Genomic DNA, 23,587 nt, shown 5'->3' on the forward strand with positions numbered 1-23,587 from the left:
GACTCAGACAGAAAGCCATGGATTACCGATTATAACTTCTTAGTCACTCTGATCAACCTAAAAAAAGTAAAGAATAAATTTTTGCTTCACTTACATTTTTTATATGTATAAATTATTGGTGCCAATAAGTGTGGAGGAGGTTTTATTGTTGTCTCATTAAAATATTGTCTTCTAAAAATCCAAAATTTTAAAAAATATAAAGCATGTTTAAAGTTTTTCAAGATATTCTCCTTTTTTCAAAAAAATCATTCAGTTTATTAAATTTCCCACATATGTAATTATTGGTGAAATCCAGAAATTGAAGTTTTTTAACAGCAAGAACTGAAGTCCAATTCTCACTTTATTGCCCTCTGTATATATAGTATAGTATAGAATAGAATAGTATATAGTATAGTAAGTTGTAAAGATGATTTTACATGAATTCATGAAATTTAATCTGCACTAGTCTGCCGGCTTCGTCTCCACAGGTGTAAACTCCAGAGTCTTGGGCAGCTTTACTGGTCGATGTGCTACTTTACCTGCACAAACTGAATGTGTTTCATAGTTTCTACATAGTCTGGTATTTGATTTCATTTTTAGAGTTGGATAAGATGACTTTTTTCTCTATCCCATTGCCTAAACGTTGTTTTCTTTCTTCCTTGTGTCCTTCCTTCCATCCATCGTGTCCTTGTTTGTGGTCTTCCTCTCTTTCTTCCTTTGAGGCCTTTCTACCTTCTTTCCTTGTGTCCTTCCTCTCTTTCCTCCTTTTTAAATTTTCCTTTCTTTCTTTATGGAACATATGGAACCTTTACATAAAAATGTAATGAACACGTGGAAAAAAAAACTTACTGGCTTTTAATTACCACAATAGTTTAACCAACTACATCACATAGTAATCAAATGCTACTTAATTCATAATATTACACTAATCAAGTACAGCCAATTGTCGGCCGTTTGAACTCTTATTTTTAACACAAGATCTTGTGTTTCTGTTTAACTTTATTAAAAACGAAGCTCTGATGCAATTTCTTAATATACTGTAAGGTATTTAAAAAAGACAAACACCATAAATGTTTATTGTACTGTTAGTAAACGCCCTGGACATCATCTAGGTGACATAATACAGGATTTAGCGGGCATCTGGATCATTAAACATCTGTTCACCCAGCACAAAGTTAGCGGCTGAGCTACAACTAACCAGCTCAGAAACAACCCTCTTATCAGTTCTAGAGTTTTATGTAGGAAAAAATACAGCTTTTGTTGTTTACCATCTTCAATTATGGTCTTGGAAAAATAAATATTGCACGACAGCAGGACTCAAGTTTGTTGAGATTCACCTGAACAAAAGAAAGTGACGATGTTTAGCTATATTTCATAGAGTGAAAATTTGCACAATAATCGGATGCTAAGTCTAAAGCATGGTGAGGGTGAGAAAAGATTTTCTGATACTAAAACGTCTTAAAATTGGAGCGATATACCTTAACCTCTCTACCTCTTACTGATCCAAACTGAAACACAGACTGCTTTTGGATCAGTTCTCCCAGGAAACCAAATGCCAGCCCCTTTGATTTGATCCAACATCACACTGAAGTTTGAGAAAATTGTGAAAAACGTTCAATGTGCAGAAGTGAAAGAACATAAAGAACCTTACTTAGGCGCTTTGCAGGTTCACTTACATGAGGAGGAAGTCATGCGGAAATGTGTTGTAGGCAGGTTCTCAGCATGAAATGTGCCAGCTTTACAACGCTGACTAACCGTTTTCTCACATCCACTGGAGCCCTGAAGGTTCAAAGGCTGGACCAGGTGGAAGTGAATGTGAGAATACAAATTAGTCATTTTTTACAGGCATTTCTGTCTTACATTTTCCTTCCAAAAAACATCAGAGCGAACATCAGAGCAGGCAGATAGGAAAGTTGAGGTGGTAAGTGTAGAATTTCCTTTGAGCAGGGGTGAAAGGTCATCATGTTTGTTCTCTCTGCTTGTCTATTTATCTGCTTTCTCGCTGATACTGTGTGGATACTGTCCGATGGGAAGTGGGATGTGGTTTTTAGGCAAAACAAAATCATTTCAGACTGAGTCAAAGACGTTTATTTGTTTTCTCATACAACCCCCAAAATTAAAGAGCTGTCGAGACTAATTGACATGAACACCACAAACGTAATTCAAAGCTGTTATTTCAGTTGGAATAAATACATAATTACATTTTTCTATATATTATGGGGCTTTTGTTTAGGGAAAAAAAGGCTTCGAGTCAATTTGCACCTTCACCAATTTGTTCCCACCATTTCATACCTGAGCGTTGCCATTTTTCTCCTGTAAGCATTTGTACCGGTATTAACCACTGCGTATTAAGATAGCTACTCTTAGTATTTAAGTATTAAATACAGTGCTGTGAAAATGTATTTACTCCACTCACATTTAAATATTTCATATATTTTTAAGCAAATTATAATATTAGACAAAGATAGCCTAAGTAAACACAAAAAACTGTTTTTTAATCTTATTCCATTTACTAAAGGGACAAAGGCTAACCAAACCAATCTGACCCTATGTGAAAAAGTAATTAACTGTGATCAAGCACATTCGTTGGATTAATTTTACTAGCCATGAACACAAATGGAGAAGACATGTAACAGTGGTGAACCTTCCCAGGATCGGGGGGGGGGCTTCCAAAATTATCCCAAAAGTCAATCGACGACTCATCCAGGAGGTCACAAAGGAAGTTAGAACAACATTTAAAGCATTGCAGACCTTACTTGCCTAGGTTAAGGTCAAAGTTCATTGTTCAACGATAAGAAAGAGACTAATCCAAGACAAAAACCACTGCTGACCAAAAAAAAACATCTTGATGATCCCCATGACTTTCGGAAAGGTATTCTGTGGACTGACGAGACTAAAGTGGAACTTATTTAAAGGTGTGCATCTTGTCACATCTAGTGTAATACTAACACAATTTCAGAACCAGAACAGCTAAACAGGGTGGTGGCAGTATGATGGTGTGGGATTGCTTCTTCAGGACCTGAACGGCTTTTCTTAATTTATGGCTCACAAGCCAGAACTAAGCTTTTGTGTCATAGTCAAAGTTCAAACCTAAATCCAATTGAGATGCTGATGCATAATCTCAAGCAAGCTGTTGATGCTCGAAAATAAAATCAATTCTGCAAAGGAGAGTGGGGCAAAATTCCTCCACAGCGGTAAAAGACTCAGTGTCACTCATTACAAACACTTGATAGCAGTTGCTGCTGCTAAGGAGTTATGTTGTGCTAATTACTTCTTTACATAAGAGCTCGTTAGTTTGGAAACTTTTATCCTCTTAATAAAGGTAATGACCATTTAAAAACAGCCTTTTCTATTTACTCTGGCCAGATTTTATATTAAAATCAGTTTGATGGTTTTAATGTCCCAAAAAGTAAAGACGGAAGACATTTTTAGAGAGGGATGGATTTTAACAGCACTATATTAAAACCTTATAACCTTATAAACCCTGATCACACAAAAATAACTCTTAGTGACCTCAAGCAGACAATAGAAAACTATTTCAAAAGCAGGTACAAAGTGTTCTGAAAACATCTGGTACCAGACAACCAAAACTGAAAGTGCGAAGAGGCAACATGAACAGCATCTGAAAAGAAAGTGATACTATGAAGGTTATTTATTAACAGCATTGTAAAATGTTGTAAAACTAGTCTGTCACCTAATTGTCAGATTAGTCCGGTTGCTTTTAGTTTCACCTAATGTCAGCTACAGTCATTTAGTTTTGAACGGGCAACATCTAAACATATATATTACAGTGTTTGATGAAATGTATTCTAGAACAAAGTTTTGAATGTCTTGAAAAGTCACACTTGTTCAAAATGCATTCCTCTGTGGATTTTCAAAAGACGATTCCCATCATCGTCCTCACTTGGTCCCATGTTTACGCTGTAGGCAGGTAGGCTGGGCTCTGGGAGGTGTATTCTGGACAGACTTTCTGGACCAGCCTGTAGTCCGTGCTGTAGAAAGACATGTAGACGCAGATGACCTGGAAAGGTTTGGAGCACATCCAGGTAATGTGGCTCTGGGTTTGTTCTTGGTCGCACGTCTTTGATGGATCGTAGTTGCACAGCATCACCTTTTTGCTGCGTTCGGTTTTCTCATAGTCCACACGGCAGTTGAACGTCTTGGACTCCTTGGGATGGACCACACTCTGGCGCTCCAAGTCAAACCCTAACTCTTTCATAGGTGGGACGAGGCTGACGGACACGTTCCCAACACCTGTGGAGTTGTGATGGAAGTAGACGCCAAGAGAGCCGTTGCCATGATCCACAATCTTCCCCATTATCAGTAAATTCAGTTTGACCGTTTTGATGTTAGAATAAAAGTCACCCCAGCTAAACAACCTTGACAATTTAGATAATTCTTGAACTTTCATGAGGGGCTGAAGCTTTATCTTTACCGACGGGTTGGAGTTGAACTTGGAGTTAGCTCCCAGGATTTCCCAAAGTCCCTGCTTTGGTAAAGGACCGGATGGGCTATTGAGCACTTTGGAGTTCTGATTCACACTCCTGGTCTGAAGTCCCCAGATCTTCTGTAGATTCCCGGCTTGGTTTTTGTGGAGTTGAGGCGATGCTGAGTTGCCGAAGGTGAAGTTTCTCTCAAGCTGACAATCTACCAACTAGACAGAAAACAATGAGAAAATACAAACAATGAGCCTCTGAAGAAGTTTAAATGTGCAGCAAGCAGAACATTTTTATACACTCAAAATAGATATTTTTTTAACGAGTGGCTGTAAGCTAGAATGCCCATCAGAAATGTACTTAAACTCATCATCAGCTTGGGTATTATATTAGGTTTGGTCTTTTACTGATTAATTTGAACCTTTTTTGTGCACAAGCTTGAATTTATAGTGAATTTTCAATAGTCCAAACAGCTTCACAATTACACGTACCAGCTCAATAATGTACTTGCATCCCCACTAATATCTAGAATAACACTCCTGTTGCAGAGTACAAAGAAACCACATGCTGTTTGTAGCTTTCAGAAAGCTTCTGGTATAATTTCAGCTGGTTATTTGACCTCTGTTCTTGACAGAGTCGGTACAGTTCATTTAAACTGGTTAATTATATGGCAGACCTGGCTGTTAATCGTAGTCAATAAACCTTAAATAGGGTTTATTAGGTCATTCCAGAAGCTTAATATAAGTCGGGTTTATACACTTCAAACACCATTTTAATGTGTGTTTGATATTATTGTTTTGCTGAAATGTGAAGTTTCCAACATCTTTTCAGTAACTTGTGGTAAAGCTGCACAATATATTGAATCACAGTATTAATGTTTGCATCCAACCAGTTCTTTGGGACAGTTTTGATGCAATATTGCATTGGATATAATAGTTTTAAAGCCATACTTTAAACTCTGTAGACAATAATATATTTGGGAAGTTGGATTGTGACTAATTGCCTTTGCTGCCCAAACTAGATGCATATTTTTAGTGGCTGAGATGCTAAACCTCACAAAAATGGTGGAGAAATAGTTGTGATGGAAAGAATCAGGACATCACAATATTCAGCAGAAGTCTCACAATTACATGTCTTCCCTATTTTATTTAACCCAGAATTTGTAGTGACGTTAAATAGTTTGTAGGTAGCCCTCCTTTACTATCCCATCCACTTTGAGCCATACCACAGTAACAGTGCAGCAGCCCCACAGCATGCCGCTACCATTACCATGCTTGACAGTTGGAAAATTGTTCAGAGGTTTTTAGGAAATAACACTGATTCCTTAAGTCTTCTAGTCATAATGGCCAAATAGAGCTATCTTTATCTCTTCTGACCAGAAATCCTTTCTCCAGAAAGTGTTTGGCTGGATGTGTGGAAAGATGAAGTTTTCAGTCAAGCCTAAAGGGGTTGATTTTGTTGCCGGGGCTTATGTCCTGTTTAACTAGGCCCCCTCCCAGTCCAGGCTGATGTTAAACTAAATTCAATGTAGACAGTGATAAAGCAGCAGCTTTGGGTGGATGACAGCCTTGAGTCATGGTGGTTCTTTGGTTGTTCCTTAACAATCTGAGTAGATTCCTTTCATCTTAGAATGACAGTTTGGGTCAGATAGTTGCAACTTGGACACCATTGAGAGTTAAAAAGGACAATTATCTTAAATACATTTAAATGAGATCTCCTGTTTTTGATTGAAAGCGTGGTAAAATAAAATCCAGAAAAAAATCATGTCAGAAGCCTTTCAATGGCTAAGAAAAGTGTGTGGTATCTCTGCAGCCTAAAGGGAATTTTATCCAAATATTTGTTGTGAAGCATGTTTATATTTCAGCCTGCATGTATAATTTCATTGTGGCTGAGAGAAAATCCACAATAAATGCAAACTCCTGCACCTAGCTCTTATTAAAATTCACTGATACTGTTGTATTATCAGTCCGCCCAAAGGAAAACACATTTAAATGAATTGTTAAAACCCCCAAATTAATATAATATCCATGTATGTAAACTTCTGACCACTTCTGTATCTCCTTGACTGAAAACTAAATTAAAAGAAACTTAGATCCACAAAAACTGTTCATTTATTCAGAAATACTTTAATGCACTATAAAAATGATTTTGAACATAAATTAATTTCCAGTTCTTAAAAAGCACCTTTCAGTGTTTAGAAATTCATGCATTCTTCTATTTTATTAACATGTTTATTTTGGGCTATTGTATCACCTATGTAAAAGTGATCCAATCTACATTAAATTACTGCTGAGAACAGCTGCATAAGCAACCGACTATCCACAGCAACTATTAAATCAGTTTAATTAGACTTTACTCACCAGACAAAAACTTAGAAGAATCCAACCAAAGCAGCGACAGGAGAACCTCTCCATGGTTCCAAGTGTCATCCACCTTTATCTGAGCTTCATTCAGGATAAGTGACCTTTTGGTGAGCCATGCATAGCGTGATTAACTCTGGAGCAGAAACCCGTCTGTATGCTGCTGCCTCTACTCACAGCTCCCAGATGAGAGGTTCTCTCAGTTCTGGAGGTTTTCATCATACTCTGTTTTCCTCACCTCCCTCTCTTCCTCTTTCACACACTGAGATTTTTTTCTTTAAATCCTAAAAATATCACACAGTTTTTAATTTTGCCTTTGGATCTCTGTTTCACCTTGAAACCATTCTCATGAATAGATTGTTACTTTATTAAAATTGGAATGTATTTACATTTAAAATGAGGCCAGCTGATTTAACAAACGTGTGCCATCTTGTGGCCAGAAGAAAATATGGAGTCTGAGTTCAGGTTGCACAGCTGAATAATTTTGTAGCAGTTTGGACCATGTCCATTCAGTCCTTACAACATACTTCAAAATACAACATGCTATTCCCACTTATTCTTGCCGGGTAGAGGAGGGCTCATGCCTATCTCCAGTTCTCATTAGGAGAAAGGTCCAGTCCATTACAGGGCAACACAGAGACACACTGAACAAACATGCACATACACACACACACACACACACACACACAGAGTCACACCTAACGCCAGGTTAGAGAGATCAGTTAACCTAATAGGCAGGGACGTGCACAGATAGACGCTAGGTGGTGCTAGAGCACCTGCCCTTTTATTCTTTGGGAGAAAAAGGTCAGTCAGTCAGTTTCTACCGCTTATTCCATAGTGGGTCGCGGGGAAGCTGGTGCCTATCTCCAGCAGTCTATGGGCAAGAGGCGGGGTACACCCTGGACAGGTCGCCAATCCATTGCAGGGCAACACACAAACAACCAAGCACACACTCATTCATACACCTAAGGGCAATTTAGAGTGACCAATTAACCTAACAGGCATGTCTTTGGATTGAGGGAGGAAGCCGGAGTACCCGGTGAGAACCCACGCATGCACAAGGAGAACATGCAAACTCCATGCAGAAAGACCCTCGGACGGGAAACGGACCCAGGACCTTCTTGCTGCAAGGCAACAGTGCTACCAACTGCGCCACCGTGCAGCCCGGGAGTAAAAGGTGTCCTCCTGAAATCTTTTTATTTATTTATTTATTTATTTTTGTATAGTGTAGGGCCCAAGGCAAAATTTCTGAATTTAAAGGCCTATAATACCAGTACCCCACGTTTTGAAATCCCCCCCCCCCCCTTCGCCAACACATACATGCCCCGCCTCGGGCTGCGTGCAGAGCGGAGAGTTGGACCTGCGCTGGTCCAGTTTACCTCTTCTCTCCTCCCCTCCCCTCCGCCGTCAGATAGAGCCCTGCCCTGCCGACAGGCCGGCTAACCATCCAGGAAACAAACAAAACGAATATACTTGCTTCCTAAACTTTAGATGAAAAAGTTAAAACTTCACTTGCCACCATTTTATCTAAACAGAACAGGCCAATCAATGGCAGACCTTTACCCGCTATGTCTTCTATGGTCGCCACCAGGCGCCAAGAGAATGTCTACATAATAATAATAATATTATATAATACGATTTAACTCTTAGATTAAATTAGAATAAAAAAATTTATTCAAATCTATCTCATAGATGTTGGTATTACATTTGCTATAATGGTCCCTGATAACTTCTGTTTGACACATGTTTTTTTTAAAAATTGCAAATACGTCCAAATGAGCTGGTTAACATTACAATTCATACACTACTAAAATACCTTTAATAAAGTTCAGTAAATGTGGGGCATATAGGCTAAGTTGTATTTTCTACTTCTGTGTGTGTAAAAATGATGATGTGATCAGAGTACTTTAATTTCTAAATAGCAGGACTTGTGATCTCATTAATTTTTATTCTCTAAGAATAATTTCTGTCATATATCACACTGACTACATGCAGAAGTATAGATGATTCTTCTTATGATCATATTCTCTGATGTTGGTTTCATTTTGACTATAAAGATTTTATAACTCATTTTCTGGGTATAGTTGATTTACACTGTAGAATGGTCACTGGTTACTCACATTTCTGATTAACTCATTTAACTCATTTAACTCATTTAGGTTGACCTACCTGGTAAATTTGGCAGTGTAACCTGCTTTGCTACAACATAAGGTTATTTGGTGCAGAATACATTTTGTGATAAAAGTACAGAATGATATAGTCAAGACAAACACGTACTCAGTGTGTATAAAGAAAAAAAATGAAGGTTAACGTAAGTTTCAAATTTGACTCAGGAAGTTCAGGTTGTGAATCAGTAATCTAACTTTAAATCAGTCTATGATAATTTTGTTGCCTTATTAATCTTAAGAATTTTGTCAAATGCATTTTTGTTTTGACTTTTTTATTTTTCCTGGGTGGTCATTTGCTTAGTAATACATATTAATTATGTTCATGTTGTGCCTGTAATAAATCTCACACTACAAAGGCAGCCGACAGCTCCATGTGCCGCACAAGGTGCCCTTTTTTTCCACTTGAGCACCTGCCCCCCAAAATGTCTGTGCACGCCTCTGCTAATAGGCATTTTTCAAGACTGATGGAGAAAGGCAGAGTACCCAGAGAGAACCCATGCCTTCATGGAGAGAACATAGAAACTCCATGAATAACGACTCCAGGCTGGGATTTGAACCCAGGACATGTTTGGTGCAAGGCAACAGCACAGCCTATAAACTATTCAGCTGAAGATAAATTATTGGAATTCGAGATTTTATTAATGAAGTTGTTTCTTTCTTTTCCACAGTGATTTACCAACCCTAACTGCTCTTCCTGAAGCAACGAAAGGCGAAGAGCTTGATGGACTAAGGGTCAAGTGCTTCCTTATCACTATACCACCACCACAACACAAAACCATTAACAACCAGAGCCTTAAAATTTAAATGCAGCCAATTACTTCATCTATAATTAGAGATAATTGGACGACACTATGAATAAACAGTCTGAATTTAAATAATCTGACTGTTGAAAAACAATCTGCAGTGATTTACTGTTTGCTGCTATACGCCCTAAATGTAGTTAGGGTCAGGGATTTACAGGATTAAACTTCTACTGTAGTTCAATCCTGTGGAATCAATGATTTAGTAGAAGGGATGCATTTGAGTTCATGTAAAGAGTTGAAAAACAGATGATCACAAATCATTGTTGGGCTAGCTGTTGTGTCGGGTTCTGGGAGCCTGTCTGTTTTCTGCTTGCTGCTAACCTTATTCGTCCAGAAGAGGGTGTCGAGCTACAGGAGGAATGTGGACAGGTGTTTCCCATCTTCTGATCGCCGTGTACGCTACTTAAGCCGTGGCTGCCTGCTACTCGTCGCCTGAGTGTTGAGCCTATGTGGTAATCATCTCGAGCCAGTTTTTGGGTTTTGATCTGCTCTGTTCCTTTCTGACATTTGTGTTTTCGCCTTAGGTATCAGTAACCTTGATGTCCATCGATCCTCTAACTATTCCTCGAGCGCTTGGAGCCTTTTGGATTACCTGTCTGGAATTCTACGTACACTCCTGGACTGAGCAATCTTCACCTTTTACTGGATCTGTGCTACATTACGACAAGCGTACTTCTCCTGCAGACCTGTCCACCCTCCCACGTAACTCCTGCTTCACCTTCCGCTCGCTTTCCACAGAAAGCACGTTTCGCTGTGAGCTCTACTTCAGTTCTCCTAAACCCCGTCTCCCCTGGCGGATTCCGTTCACTCTCTAGTAAGAGCATTTATTTATGATATTTATATTTATATATTTATATATACATTGCCGTCCTGTTTTCTTATCAGTTCTTTTTTCTTGCACAGTTGGAGAGACCAGATCCCTGTCATCCCTGTGTAGAATTTAGAAATAATAAACTTATTTTCACCGTTTGATGCTCTCTACTTGTGTTCTTTCTGCATGTGGGTCAGATCAGTGTCAAAAATGATGTCAGTTAGCCTAATCTCATTGAAATAGAGTTTAAATATAACAACCAAGAACCACTGCCATGTGATCTTAGAGGGCTTTAGCACTATATATATATATATATATATATATATATATATATATATATATATATATATATATATATATATATATATATATATATATATATATATATATATATATATATATATATATATATATATATATATATATATATATATATATATATATATATATATATACACACACACACACAGTATGTAGTATACAGAGAGGATACCTAGTAATTCTGGTTCATGTCTCATGTACTGCTCAGTTGTTTTTTCTCTTGGGAGTTATGTAGTTATGAAAACTGGCCATATGGCTATTCATTTGTTATTGTATCATATGTTTTGGCTGTAATGTTTTATGAACTTTTGACACAAGAAAAACTGGCTATATGATACTTGAACAGCTGAGGAGAACATGCTATGATGTGAAAAAGGGGGCTCTTATTGGTGCAAGCCAGGATCTGCTTTGGAGGCACAGTATTTAACCTATACCTGCAGGCCCATGTACAGGTGTGAAATGTGACCCCCACAGTGTAAGGCTTAGGTGGGGTCATAGTGGGCTGCCCATAACTGTGGACTTACAGTACAAACCAAAAGTTTGGACACCTTCTCATTCAAAGAGTGTTCTTTATTTTCATGACTATACATATTGTAGCTTCACACTGAAGGCATCAAAACTATGAATGAACACGTGTGGAATTATATACTGAACAAAAAAGTGTGAAACAACTGAAAATATGTCTTATATTCTAGGTTCTTCAAAGTAGCCACATTTTGCTTTGATTAGTGCTACGCACACTCTTGGCATTCTGTTAATGAGCTTCAAGAGGTAATTTTTTTCATCTTTCTCAGCAGCACATCCTCTGACCTCAGGGTGAATTTAGTTAAAGATTGGCACCTGTCTAAATGAAAGCTTTTATTGAGGTACTCAATAAAAGCTACTTGGTACCTGTCAATGAGTTAATCAAATTCAATATTTAACATTACCTGGCTGGCTGACTGGTAATGTGTTTGTTTAATTATTATGTTGTGATATATAAAAATACTTTAGACATAACTTTTGCTATTTATGTTTTTAAATTGGTTTTGATTGTTGTTTTACTAATTCTACTAAGTGAAATCTTAATTTAAGTTTATGTAGATTTATTATATTTCAAAATTAAATACAACTATGAAATGTTGCAATGACAAAGTGACAAAGGTAAAAGGTGACCCAGATTGATTTTACAACCCATCTGTCAACCAGTGAGTTTAATTACAAACTTTGTGGTTTAATTTTAATTAAAAGACAATAAACAGTCACATTTCAAAGAAGTGAGCCAACAGGAACAATGACTTCCTCGTCATACCATAAGTAATCTGTTTAATTGAGATATGATGACTGCTGAGTTTATTGGAAAACAGTCAACTCATTGTAATGTTCTAGGAACCAGTAGAAGATGGTTTGAGCTTTGTGACATGGTGCAGTATCCAGTTGGAAGTAACCATCAGAAGACGGATACATCGTAACCATAAAGGGATGGACCTGGTCACCTACAATACTGTTGTATCATATCCTCCCATACTATTAAACCTCCACCAGCAGCCCAAACTGTTGATACATACCAGGATGGATCCATGATTGTATGTTATTTTTGCCAAATTCTGACCCTACCATCTGAATGTTGCAGCTGAAATTGGGACTAAGTTAATCTGCTATTGTATCATTTTGGTGAGTCACAGTTTCCAGTTCTTAGCTGATGGGACAAACACCCTATGTGGTCTTCTGCTGCTGGACCCCATCTGCTTCAAAGTTCAAAATGACGTGCATTCAGACATGATATTCTGTACGCCTTGGTTGTAACAAGTGGTTATTTGAGCTACTATTGCGTTTCTATCATCTAGAACTACTCTGTCCAATCTGCTTTGAGATCAACAAGTCATTTTCATCCACAATAGCTCAACTAACATTGTATTTTTTCTTTTTTTTTTTAACCATTCTCTGTAAACCAAATAGATTGTTGTGCAATAAAATCCTGAAAGATCAGCTGTTCATAAAATACTCAGACCAGCCTGTCTTACACCGACATCTATGCAACGTTCAAAATCACATTTCTAAAGCAGGTTTTGAACTTTAGCAAATTGTCTTCAACATGTCTAGATCTTTAAATGTTTTCAACTTATGACACCATGCATACACTAGATCAAAACTGCTTTGAATAATTCAGTATTCTTTAAATTCTAAGACAAAATTCACTGATAATCAGACTCTGTCAGTCCCGAAAAGGCACAGGAAAAGTAGTAAATCCCATTCTAATTAATCTATCTCACTCAAAAAATAGAGCAGGGACAATAAAATGAGGATGTCAACTCACAACAGGGCAACCGCTATTGTAAAAAGATATGTTTTTAAAAGAGACCTAAAAAAGGGAGTACATTTTCCAGTCTTATTTTTAACAGCAATGTGTTCCAAAGTTTGGGAGCCACAACAGAAAAAGCTTGACCACGTCTACGTTTCTGTGTAGTTTTTAGGACAACTAAAAGCTGCTGGTCTTCGTAGTTTCTTTACTTCTTCAGTGTCTCTATGCAGTTGGTGTGCATGTGCAAAGTCAAAGCAGAAAGATGAAAATATTTGATACTGTCACATTAAAACACCCCTCGCTCATCAGTAATGTAAGCGTGATTGCGATGCTACTTGGTACATGTCAATTAGTTAATCAAATTCAATATTTAACATTACCTGGCTGACTGGTAATGTGTTTGTTTAATAATTATTATGTTGTGATATACAGGTCCTTCTCAAAATATTAGCATATTGTGATAAAGTTCATTATTTTCCATAATGTAATGATGAAAATTTAACATTCATATATTTTAGATTCATTGCACACTAACTGAAATATTTCAGGTCTTTTATTGTCTTAATACGGATGATTTTGGCATACAGCTCATGAAAACCCAAAATTCCTATCTCACAAAATTAGCATATCATTAAAAGGGTCTCTAAACGAGCTATGAACCTAATCATCTGAATCAACGAGTTAACTCTAAACACCTGCAAAAGATTCCTGAGGCCTTTAAAACTCCCAGCCTGGTTCATCACTCAAAACCCCAATCATGGGTAAGACTGTCGATCTGACTGCTGTCCAGAAGGCCACTATTGACACCCTCAAGCAAGAGGGTAAGACACAGAAAGAAATTTCTGAACGAATAGGCTGTTCCCAGAGTGCTGTATCAAGGCACCTCAGTGGGAAGTCTGTGGGAAGGAAAAAGTGTGGCAGAAAACGCTGCACAACGAGAAGAGGTGACCGGACCCTGAGGAAGATTGAGGAGAAGGGCCGATTCCAGACCTTGGGGACCTGCGGAAGCAGTGGACTGAGTCTGGAGTAGAAACATCCAGAGCCACCGTGCACAGGCGTGTGCAGGAAATGGGCTACAGGTGCCGCATTCCCCAGACCTGGGCTACAGAGAAGCAGCACTGGACTGTTGCTCAGTGGTCCAAAGTACTTTTTTCGGATGAAAGCAAATTTTGCATGTCATTCGGAAATCAAGGTGCCAGAGTCTGGAGGAAGACTGGGGAGAAGGAAATGCCAAAATGCCAGAAGTCCAGTGTCAAGTACCCACAGTCAGTGATGGTCTGGGGTGCCGTGTCAGCTGCTGGTGTTGGTCCACTGTGTTTTATCAAGGGCAGGGTCAATGCAGCTAGCTATCAGGAGATTTTGGAGCACTTCATGCTTCCATCTGCTGAAAAGCTTTATGGAGATGAAGACTTCATTTTTCAGCACGACCTGGCACCTGCTCATAGTGCCAAAACCACTGGTAAATGGTTTACTGACCATGGTATCACTGTGCTCAATTGGCCTGCCAACTCTCCTGACCTGAACCCCATAGAGAATCTGTGGGATATTGTGAAGAGAACATTGAGAGACTCAAGACCCAACACTCTGGATGAGCTAAAGGCCGCTATCGAAGCATCCTGAGCCTCCATAAGACCTCAGCAGTGCCACAGGCTGATTGCCTCCATGCCACGCCGCATGGAAGCAGTCATTTCTGCAAAAGGATTCCCGACCAAGTATTGAGTGCATAACTGTACATGATTATTTGAAGGTTGACGTTTTTTGTATTAAAAACACTTTTCTTTTATTGGTCGGATGAAATATGCTAATTTTGTGAGATAGGAATTTTGGGTTTTCATGAGCTGTATGCCAAAATCATCCGTATTAAGACAATAAAAGACCTGAAATATTTCAGTTAGTGTGCAATAAATCTAAAATATATGAATGTTAAATTTTCATCATGACATTATGGAAAATAATGAACTTTATCACAATATGCTAATATTTTGAGAAGGACCTGTATAAAAATACTTTAGACATAACTTTTTCTATTTATGTTTTTAAATTGGTTTGGATTGTTATTTTACTAATTCTACTAAGTGAAATCGTTATTTAAGTTTATGTAAATTTATTATATTTTGAAATTAAATACACCTGAAATGTTGCAATGACAAAGTGACAAAGGTAAAAAGTGACCTAGATTGATTTTACAACCCGTCTGTCAATCAGTGAGTTTAATTACCTACTTTGTGGTTTCATTTGAATTAAAAGACAATAAACAGTCACATTTCAAAGAAGTGAGCCAACAGGAACAATCTACCAACATAATCTTCTAAAGTGTTTTTCTCTGAAGCTGAACATTTTTCCATGTGTTAATGAGTGTACCTTGAAGAAAACAAAAGAGAATACCTACCACCCTTATTACTAACTACAACACCCAGACTTCCTGGTTTAAACACATCTGTGGCTCTTACTGTAGATCCTTTCAATTATGTGAAAAAAAAGTAAGATAATCCCTTTATTAACATTCGTGATTAAACTTTGTTCCACATTTGAAAGCTCCATTGTTTTGAGGATTAAAAGCAACATGACTCAATTCTTTTGTCTGCTGAAGCCTCGCTTATAGTTTTCACCTGGAAAAGCTTTTTCCAGCTGACTCACCTTCATCTAGTGGTTCAGGTCAAACTGGATGTGTTATTCAATAGACTGTATAGGAAAAAGGTAAAACAGACAAAATAAAACTTATCTTTACGCGGTTTACACGGTTCTTGCTGATTTGACTCCTGCACATTCAAGATGAGAATCTCTTGTTCCTCGTCATACCATAAGTAATCTGTTGAATTGAGATATGATGACTGCTGAGTTTATTGGAAAACAATCAACTCATTGTAATGTTCTAGGAACCAGTAGAAGATGGTTTGAGCTTTGTGACATGGTGCAGTATCCAGTTGGGAGTAACCATCAGAAGACGGATACATCGTAACCATAAAGGGATGGACCTGGTCACCTACAATACTGTTGTATCATATCCTCCCATACTATTAAACCTCCACCAGCAGCCCAAACTGTTGATACATACCAGGATGGATCCATGATTGTATGTTATTTTTGCCAAATTTTGACCCTACCATCTGAATGTTGCAGCTGAAATTGGGACTAAGTTAATCTGCTATTGTATCATTTTGGTGAGTCACAGTTTCCAGTTCTTAGCTGATGGGACAAACACCCTATGTGGTCTTCTGCTGCTGGACCCCATCTGCTTCAAAGTTCAAAATGACGTGCATTCAGACATGATATTCTGTACGCCTTGGTTGTAACAAGTGGTTATTTGAGCTACTATTGCGTTTCTATCATCTAGAACTACTCTGTCCAATCTGCTTTGAGATCAACAAGTCATTTTCATCCACAATAGCACAACTAACATTGTATTTTTTCTTTTTTTTTTTAACCATTCTCTGTAAACCAAATAGATTGTTGTGCAATAAAATCCTGAAAGATCAGCTGTTCATAAAATACTCAGACCAGCCTGTCTTACACCGACATCTATGCAACGTTCAAAATCACATTTCTAAAGCAGGTTTTGAACTTTAGCAAATTGTCTTCAACATGTCTAGATCTTTAAATGTTTTCAACTTATGCATACACTAGATCAAAACTGCTTTGAATAATTCAGTATTCTTTAAATTCTAAGACAAAATTCACTGATAATCAGACTCGGTCAGTCCCAAAAAGGCACAGGAAAAGTAGTAAATCCCATTCTGATTAATCTATCTCACTCAAAAAATAGAGCAGGGACAATAAAATGAGCATGTCAACTCACAACAGGGCAACCGCTATTGTAAAAAGATATGTTTTTAAAAGAGACCTAAAAAAGGGAGTACATTTTCCAGTCTTATTTTTAACAGCAATGTGTTCCAAAGTTTGGGAGCCACAACAGAAAAAGCTTGACCACGTCTATGTTTCTGTGTAGTTTTTAGGACAACTAAAAGCTGCTGGTCTTCGTAGTTTCTTAACTTCTTCAGTGTCTCTATGCAGTTGGTGTGCATGTGCAAAGTCAAAGCAGAAAGATGAAAATATTTGATACTGTCACATTAAAACACCCCTCGCTCATCAGTAATGTAAGCGTGATTGCGATGGTACATTGGTATTACAAGTATTTGTTTTGATTTGATGGCTTTTTTGTCTAATTAACACACACCTTTGCCTCCAAAGAAACTTTACACACCTTCATCAAATATTTTCAGCTCTAAATCACAGGAAATTCAGCTCAGGTGAGTTAGGTGCAGCTGTCTCTTACTGGTAGATTTCTAAAGTCCCTTGAAAACATTAACTAACCCACTTAGGTTTTTCCCTAACTCTGATTGGCAGGAGTCTGACTAGATCAGATATCATATAGTGGAACTAGAGACTGAACACATCCCTGTGTGTTTTAAAACTCTTTACACCTTTAATATGTCATGAACCCTTTATGATTCATCTACAAAACAAAGAAACCTTAAATAAAATAAGGGAAAAAATCTCCAATAACCTAATGGTGTAGGTCCATTTACTCTAAAACAAATACTGTGTTTAAACCCCCTTTTTATTGATTACTGCATTTAGTCTTCTGGGGTTCACACCTGCCACCCATCAGTTAATCTGATTAAATTGAAATAAAGTTCACATAATATCATATCATTTTCGTAGTTTGTGACATAAAAATTAGATTTTAATTAATAATTTAAAAACTGTTTTGAGCTACGATGTGACATGCATCCTGTATACTTCAACTGAAAAACAATAGGAACCGTGAAAAAAAAATAGAAAAAAGCTGCAATGATTTGGTTGCATACGTTTGCACATCCTTAAATGTTTACCTTGATTTTAAACATTTTAATCTAATTTCAACATTGAGTTTTTCTGGACGTTTGAGCATTAGTAGACTTTAGCTGAGGCATTCATTACCAGAGAGGTTACAAGGGATCAAAAGGATCTCATTATACAAAGGTGTCGGTCAGGAAAATGGTACAAAATAACTCCACATTATTGTCTAACTATCTTGGCACAGTGTCAACAGAAACTGGAGAATATATGGGCCAAGAGTAAATTGACTAGCAAGTTGTTTCAAAGAAAAAATCTTAAATCTCCCAAAACGTCATGGAAGAACATATTATAGCCTGATAAACTCAAGCCTAAATTTGTGGGCCCCTATTGTAATAGTTATTTTTGGCCTTAAAAAACAACACTGCACATCACCATCCCCACAGTGAAATATTTTGTTATCTGGGGTTATTTTTCTTTACATGGCACTGAAACTTTGATCAAGGTGAATAAAATTCTGAATAGTTCCAAATACCAGCCAATTTTTTATTAAATGTCTTTATTTCCCCATTATGCTCTGCATGTGGGTCCTTCATCTACCATAATACAACATTATAGGCCATTTTTATAAATTAAATCCTTTCAGGCAGATGCAGCAGACCCAAAATGCTGCTGCCAGAGTCCCGATCAACACCAGGAAAATGGATCACATTGCACCAGTCTTTAAATCACTGCATCAACTTCCTGTTTGTCAGAGGAAAGAATTAAAAATCTTGTTAATGGTCCCTAAAGCACTTAATGATCTTGGCTGAATATACTTAAAAGATGCTGGTATAAATCTTCACAGACCTCTTCACTCTGTATATACAGTTTATTATGGTTTACCCATAAAGGCTAAATAATGCTGTATCATTTCTATCTTGTGTCAGCTTCCTATTTGCTTAGTTATTTTTAATATGATTATGTCAAATGTTTTTAGGCTTTTATGAGGTCTTTTTGATGTATGACCTGTTTTTTAAGTCTTTGATCCTACCTGAATAACCCGTTGTATGAATGGTGCTACACAAAAAACACTTGCCTTGCCTTCCACGTAGAGCCATTATTACCCACGTTTAGTTTTGGTTTTCTTTTTCTAGATTTTTCCTAGTCTACCTTGCTTGTGTGTCTCTTCTCTGTTAATTTTATGTTTTACATTGAGTAAAACATAAAAACCGTCCCCCTGTATGAACATACTTATGCTCCTTTCTGAACCCCTCATCTTATTTTTTAATAACTACACACATTTCAGGATACTCTATGTTTAAATCCATCTCTCTGTAATACCTGTGGAGCGTTACATAACAGATTTTTTGCAATTTCAGTATCTTTAGTTTTATTGTTATATAGAAGCCTGTATGTTTATGACTGCAAAGCTGCATTCTCTATAACAATTGTATGGCTTACACTGGACACCGCAGTGAGGTGTTCTGACTTGTCAACCTAGTAATAATGCAGCAAACAATGCAGCAGAAAAACACCATAAAGTTGGCATTTCTTGGTATAAGTGGCAGAAATAGTGAAAACCCTGACATCTTGTGTGGAAAGTAAAACTGGTCCGATTAGCTGGATTAGATGTAAATTAAGCAAAATGATGCTCATAATGTAAATCAAAAAATATTAAATTATTATTGCAATGAAGAAAAACTGATAATCTCTGTTATGATATTGTAAATATTGTTACAGCTAAACTGTACTTACTTTGTTACCTGCATGGCTGTTATCTGCCAGGTCCTCAAGTTCTTTATAGTATGTAATTATATTTTAAAGTAGCGGGTTCATTACTACCGATTATTTTATATTCATGTTGCATAGCATACATAGGGTTTTTCAAGGTTTTTTTTGTCAGCACACAGTTGCAAAAAGCTGAACTATTACAAGTAAAACTTGCTGTTCTGCTTTGGAAGCTTTGAGATGTTTTCAACCAAATCAAACAAACAGGAGCAACATTTTTCAGCTCTGAGCTAAATTTATGATATGAATCTTCAGCCTCCCAGACATGCTTCTAAAGTAAAATGCCAATATGCCCAAGACTTATCCATCGTTGCATCTTTTCTCCACTGATTATGAAATTTTAAATCTTATCTCCTATTCCTAATTGTTTGTCACAGTGGGGACATAATATTTTAAACTGAAACAGATTAAACATCTGCTTTGGAGGAGTAAAGCAGTAAAACCTGACATTGTCATTGTTTTCACAGCCAATGGTTCAAACATTGTATCCTGAAGGTGGTGCCGTGTATCAGGATGACAATGCACCAATACACACAGCAAGACTGGTGAAAGATTGGTTTGATGAACATGAAAGTGAAGTTGAACATCTCCCATGGCCTGCACAGTCACTACATCTAAATATTATTGAGCCGCTTTGGGGTGTTTTGGAGGAGCGAGTCAGGAAACGTTTTCCTCCACCAGTATCACGTAGTGACCTGGCCACTATCCTGCAAGAAGAATGGCTTAAAATCCCTCTGACCACTGTGCAGGACTTGTATATGTCATTCCCAAGACGAATTGATGCTGTATTGGCTGCAAAAGGAGGCCCTAAACCATACTAATAAATTATTGTGGTCTAAAACCAGGTGTTTCAGTTTCATTGTCCAACCCCTGTATTTCAAAGTACACTTTTACAAGCAAAAAATAATTCTGCAGCAGCTCCTCTGTGGTATGTATTGCTTTTATTGTTTTATTTTATTGTACAAATGCATTTTGTACACCACAGTGCTGCAGGCTTGTTGCAATTGTTTATGATTACTGTATGCTTATAGCTTTTGTGTTGTTCCATCCTTTCTTAGACTGTGAATGGACTGGGGGGCTGTAAAGAAATTGACTTTTAAGGGCTTAATAGAGTTTTCATTGATTCTGAAAATGAGATCTAAATACGTATTTGGGGAAAACACAAATAGCAAATAGGATCAAAAAAACAATAAACAAGAAACTAAACATAAGCTTGAGTTGAGTTGTTTTAGAATAAATGTTAATGCAGATTTGTATCACCACCTACATGTGCAACATTCATATTTCAGCTTTTATTTTTAATTTTCGAGAGTGTGAGGAACATTTTCCAGCCTGATTGAAAAAAGGTGCAGAAGAAGCTTGAAAGAAAACACCTGATATACCAGTATGAGCAGTGCACTGCAGACCAACGCCCAAGTTTGGCCATTCCTGAAACTATAACAAACGCTGCCAGTTTTGTTTTTAAATACATCGCAGGAGGAGGCTTAAATGTTCACAAAACAATTCCCCAAATGAGTTTTGCACAAATACTATTAGTGTTACAGCAATTTAAGGTCCTTCAGACATGGCTGACTGTGAACAAAACGCAACAGAAAACACCTTTCTTTTTGCAGCACCTCTCCATGTCCACTATCATTAGAAACTAGAGAACCTCCCCTTTCTAACAAGGTATAGCTTGTCTTTGTAGCACCTTTTCCGAGACGTAATGTGCGTGCGCTTTGGAGCTGCTACAACTGTGCAAAAACACATGAATCCATGGCTAGCTTGTGCTCTGCTCCAATAGCTTCAGGTGGTGGTTTATTTCTAGAAAATCGATCATTTATAATTGAACAGAAGAGGAAAATTATGGCTTTGGAAGTTTCGGATGACATTTATCAGACATTGAAATGGAAAATTCTTCAGGCAGCTGCCTCGATTAGGATGATGAAGATTTGAAGATCATGAGCAATTTTTGGCACGTCATTCATATTTACACGCAGAGGGATGGCAGGTTGTGCAATATGCTTATTATTTGTTTCCAGCAGAGAAGCTGACTGCTTTGGCTGTGATTTGTTCATTGGATTCTTTCATTAAAGTTTTTCATTGATTATTCTTTTTTTCAATAATTCTCCAGTTAGAGACAAAAAGATAACATTTATTTTGATATCCTTTCATTTTATATATATTTTGCGGTGCATAATGGTACATTTTGATGATATGTTGGTTATATTTCATGACCAAAGGCTATGTCATTTGCAGACAAGTACTGCAATGGAAATCAGCAGTTTTATTTGACCAGATTCCTTTTGATGAGGTAAAAAATGCCAGCTTCACTTGGCAAACTCCCCACTAAAACTGTTGTGGAATAAATATGATTCAATTATTTCAGTCCTACATTGTTACAGTTTTAGTCAAAACGTTGACTAAAAGATCTTAAATGCAAAATTGCATTTATACCTGCTAACTGTGGAGCGATTATTGAAGTATGATGTTTCGTTTTTATGAATCACTTCTTAACCCCATTAGAGGCCAATGTTTAAACCTGAAATCTATAAGATGACCTCGCTGAACAAACATTGCTCTGCTAAAATATGAGGAAGCAGCTGTGCTTTATTCTTTCAGTATAACTTACTGGAAAAGAAAGAATATTGGATTCGTGCCAGCTGTCACTGTATAAAGCCTTGTTGCTGCACTGTCCTGTCACTGGAGATGTTTTCACACCAGAGAGGCACATAGAAAAGGTACATTTTTATTTTTATTTTTGCAATAAATGAAACACTTTCTAACATTTTGTTGGACCAAAGGGGAAATAAATTGCCTTCAGAAACGTTGTATTTTACAAAAGTCAGTGGGTAAAAAATATTTTGTGTTTTATGCATTTCTGGATTAACATCTATTCATATATTCTAAAAGTCAAATTCTTTTTCCAATCCTTTTTAACAGGTTTGACTTTTCAAGAATGGCAGGTAAAATCATACTGCCTATACTGCTTCTGTCACTTTCAGGTAAGTACCCACTCAAGTCAATCTTAAATGAATGTTTCCATATGAAGTAATCCAATGATGTGAAACATGAAAGCTCTAAGCATAAATACCAGTGTTACAGTATTTGGCTACTGTGATTACTTCTCTACAACTTTACAGAACTCTTGCTAAACATAATTTATGTTTTTATCAACATAATTATAAAAATTAAAGATGCAAGCAACAGTGGGCGACCTTCGCAGGAGTCTGGCACCTCCTCCACTAAACCACAGACGAGCCCACCACTCGATTCTTTATGTGGCCACTAGTTGGTACCATGAGCAAGCTTTCAGACAACCTTCGTTCATAACGAGTTCTTATTTAATGTGTTATTTTAATAATGTATTATATGTAAATAATATTAATATTTTAGCAATTCATCAATTAATAACATTACCTGTATAATATACTGGAAAACTGTTATAACAAATCAAATGGATTTTAAGTAGTGACATTAATTATTTTAAATTTACGTTCAATAATATTTGTGTTTTTCTATAGCTGGAGTGACAACTCAGACATTAGGTGAGATGTCTGTCTGTCTGTCTGTCTGTCTGCCTGCCTGCCTGCCTGCCTGCCTGCCTGTCTGTCTGTCTGTCTGTCTGTCTGTCTGTCAGGATTGTTTGGCTTATGTCAGTTCAAGTAATGGTCTAAACCTTGTCAAACAAATCAAATGGGTTTTATGTATTGACACGTTCAATGATATCTTTGTTTTTCTATAGCTGGAGCGACAACTCGCAATTCAAGTAAGTTCTATATCTATCTATCTATCTATCTATCTATCTATCTATCTATCTATCTATCTATCTATCTATCTATCTATCTATCTATCTATCTATCTATCTATCTATCTATCTATCTATCTATCTATCTATCTATC

General features: G+C 37.1%; 2 protein-coding genes and 1 long non-coding RNA gene across 21 annotated transcripts in view; 2 read left to right on the forward strand and 1 right to left on the reverse strand.

Annotated features, from left to right (window-relative positions):
* Window positions 1-2,064: 2,064 nt before the first annotated feature.
* LOC124875532 (neurexophilin-1-like) lies at window positions 2,065-6,954 on the reverse strand. The gene is made up of 2 exons (XM_047377748.1): window positions 6,776-6,954; window positions 2,065-4,633 (listed from the first exon to the last, which is right to left on the reverse strand). Exons 1-2 carry the CDS (start codon window positions 6,842-6,844, stop codon window positions 3,896-3,898), a joined length of 807 nt encoding a protein of 268 aa, XP_047233704.1. The 5' UTR covers window positions 6,845-6,954; the 3' UTR covers window positions 2,065-3,895.
* Window positions 6,955-10,091: 3,137 nt separating this feature from the next.
* Window positions 10,092-10,715, forward strand: LOC124874615. Its single transcript, XR_007039855.1, has 2 exons — window positions 10,092-10,560; window positions 10,650-10,715. It is a non-coding gene; the product is annotated as an uncharacterized LOC124874615 (long non-coding RNA).
* Window positions 10,716-22,628: 11,913 nt separating this feature from the next.
* The window catches only part of LOC124875474 (alpha-tectorin-like), a 27,314-nt gene continuing 26,355 nt past the window's right edge, over window positions 22,629-23,587 (forward strand). For 17 of the 19 annotated variants that reach the window (XM_047377653.1, XM_047377661.1, XM_047377655.1 and 14 more), the window contains exons 1-3: window positions 22,629-22,689; window positions 23,209-23,232; window positions 23,430-23,453. In XM_047377653.1, coding sequence (XP_047233609.1) covers window positions 22,644-22,689; window positions 23,209-23,232; window positions 23,430-23,453 — 94 coding nt within the window. In that variant the 5' untranslated portion in view covers window positions 22,629-22,643. The remainder of the gene's footprint in view (window positions 22,690-23,208; window positions 23,233-23,429; window positions 23,454-23,587) is intronic. The other 2 variants (XM_047377654.1, XM_047377666.1) reach the window with 1 other exon arrangement.

This window comes from Girardinichthys multiradiatus, chromosome 10 (assembly GCF_021462225.1).
Source record: "Girardinichthys multiradiatus isolate DD_20200921_A chromosome 10, DD_fGirMul_XY1, whole genome shotgun sequence".
Classification (NCBI taxonomy): domain Eukaryota; kingdom Metazoa; phylum Chordata; class Actinopteri; order Cyprinodontiformes; family Goodeidae; genus Girardinichthys; species Girardinichthys multiradiatus.

Coding starts and splice junctions, on each gene's coding strand:
- LOC124875532 (XM_047377748.1), bottom strand. CDS start 6,844: ATGACACTTGGAACCATGGAGAGGTTCTCCTGTCGCTGCTTTGGTTGG. Junction 4,634..6,775: donor TTCTTCTAAGTTTTTGTCTG/GTGAGTAAAGTC, acceptor TTTTCTGTCTAG/TTGGTAGATTGTCAGCTTGA.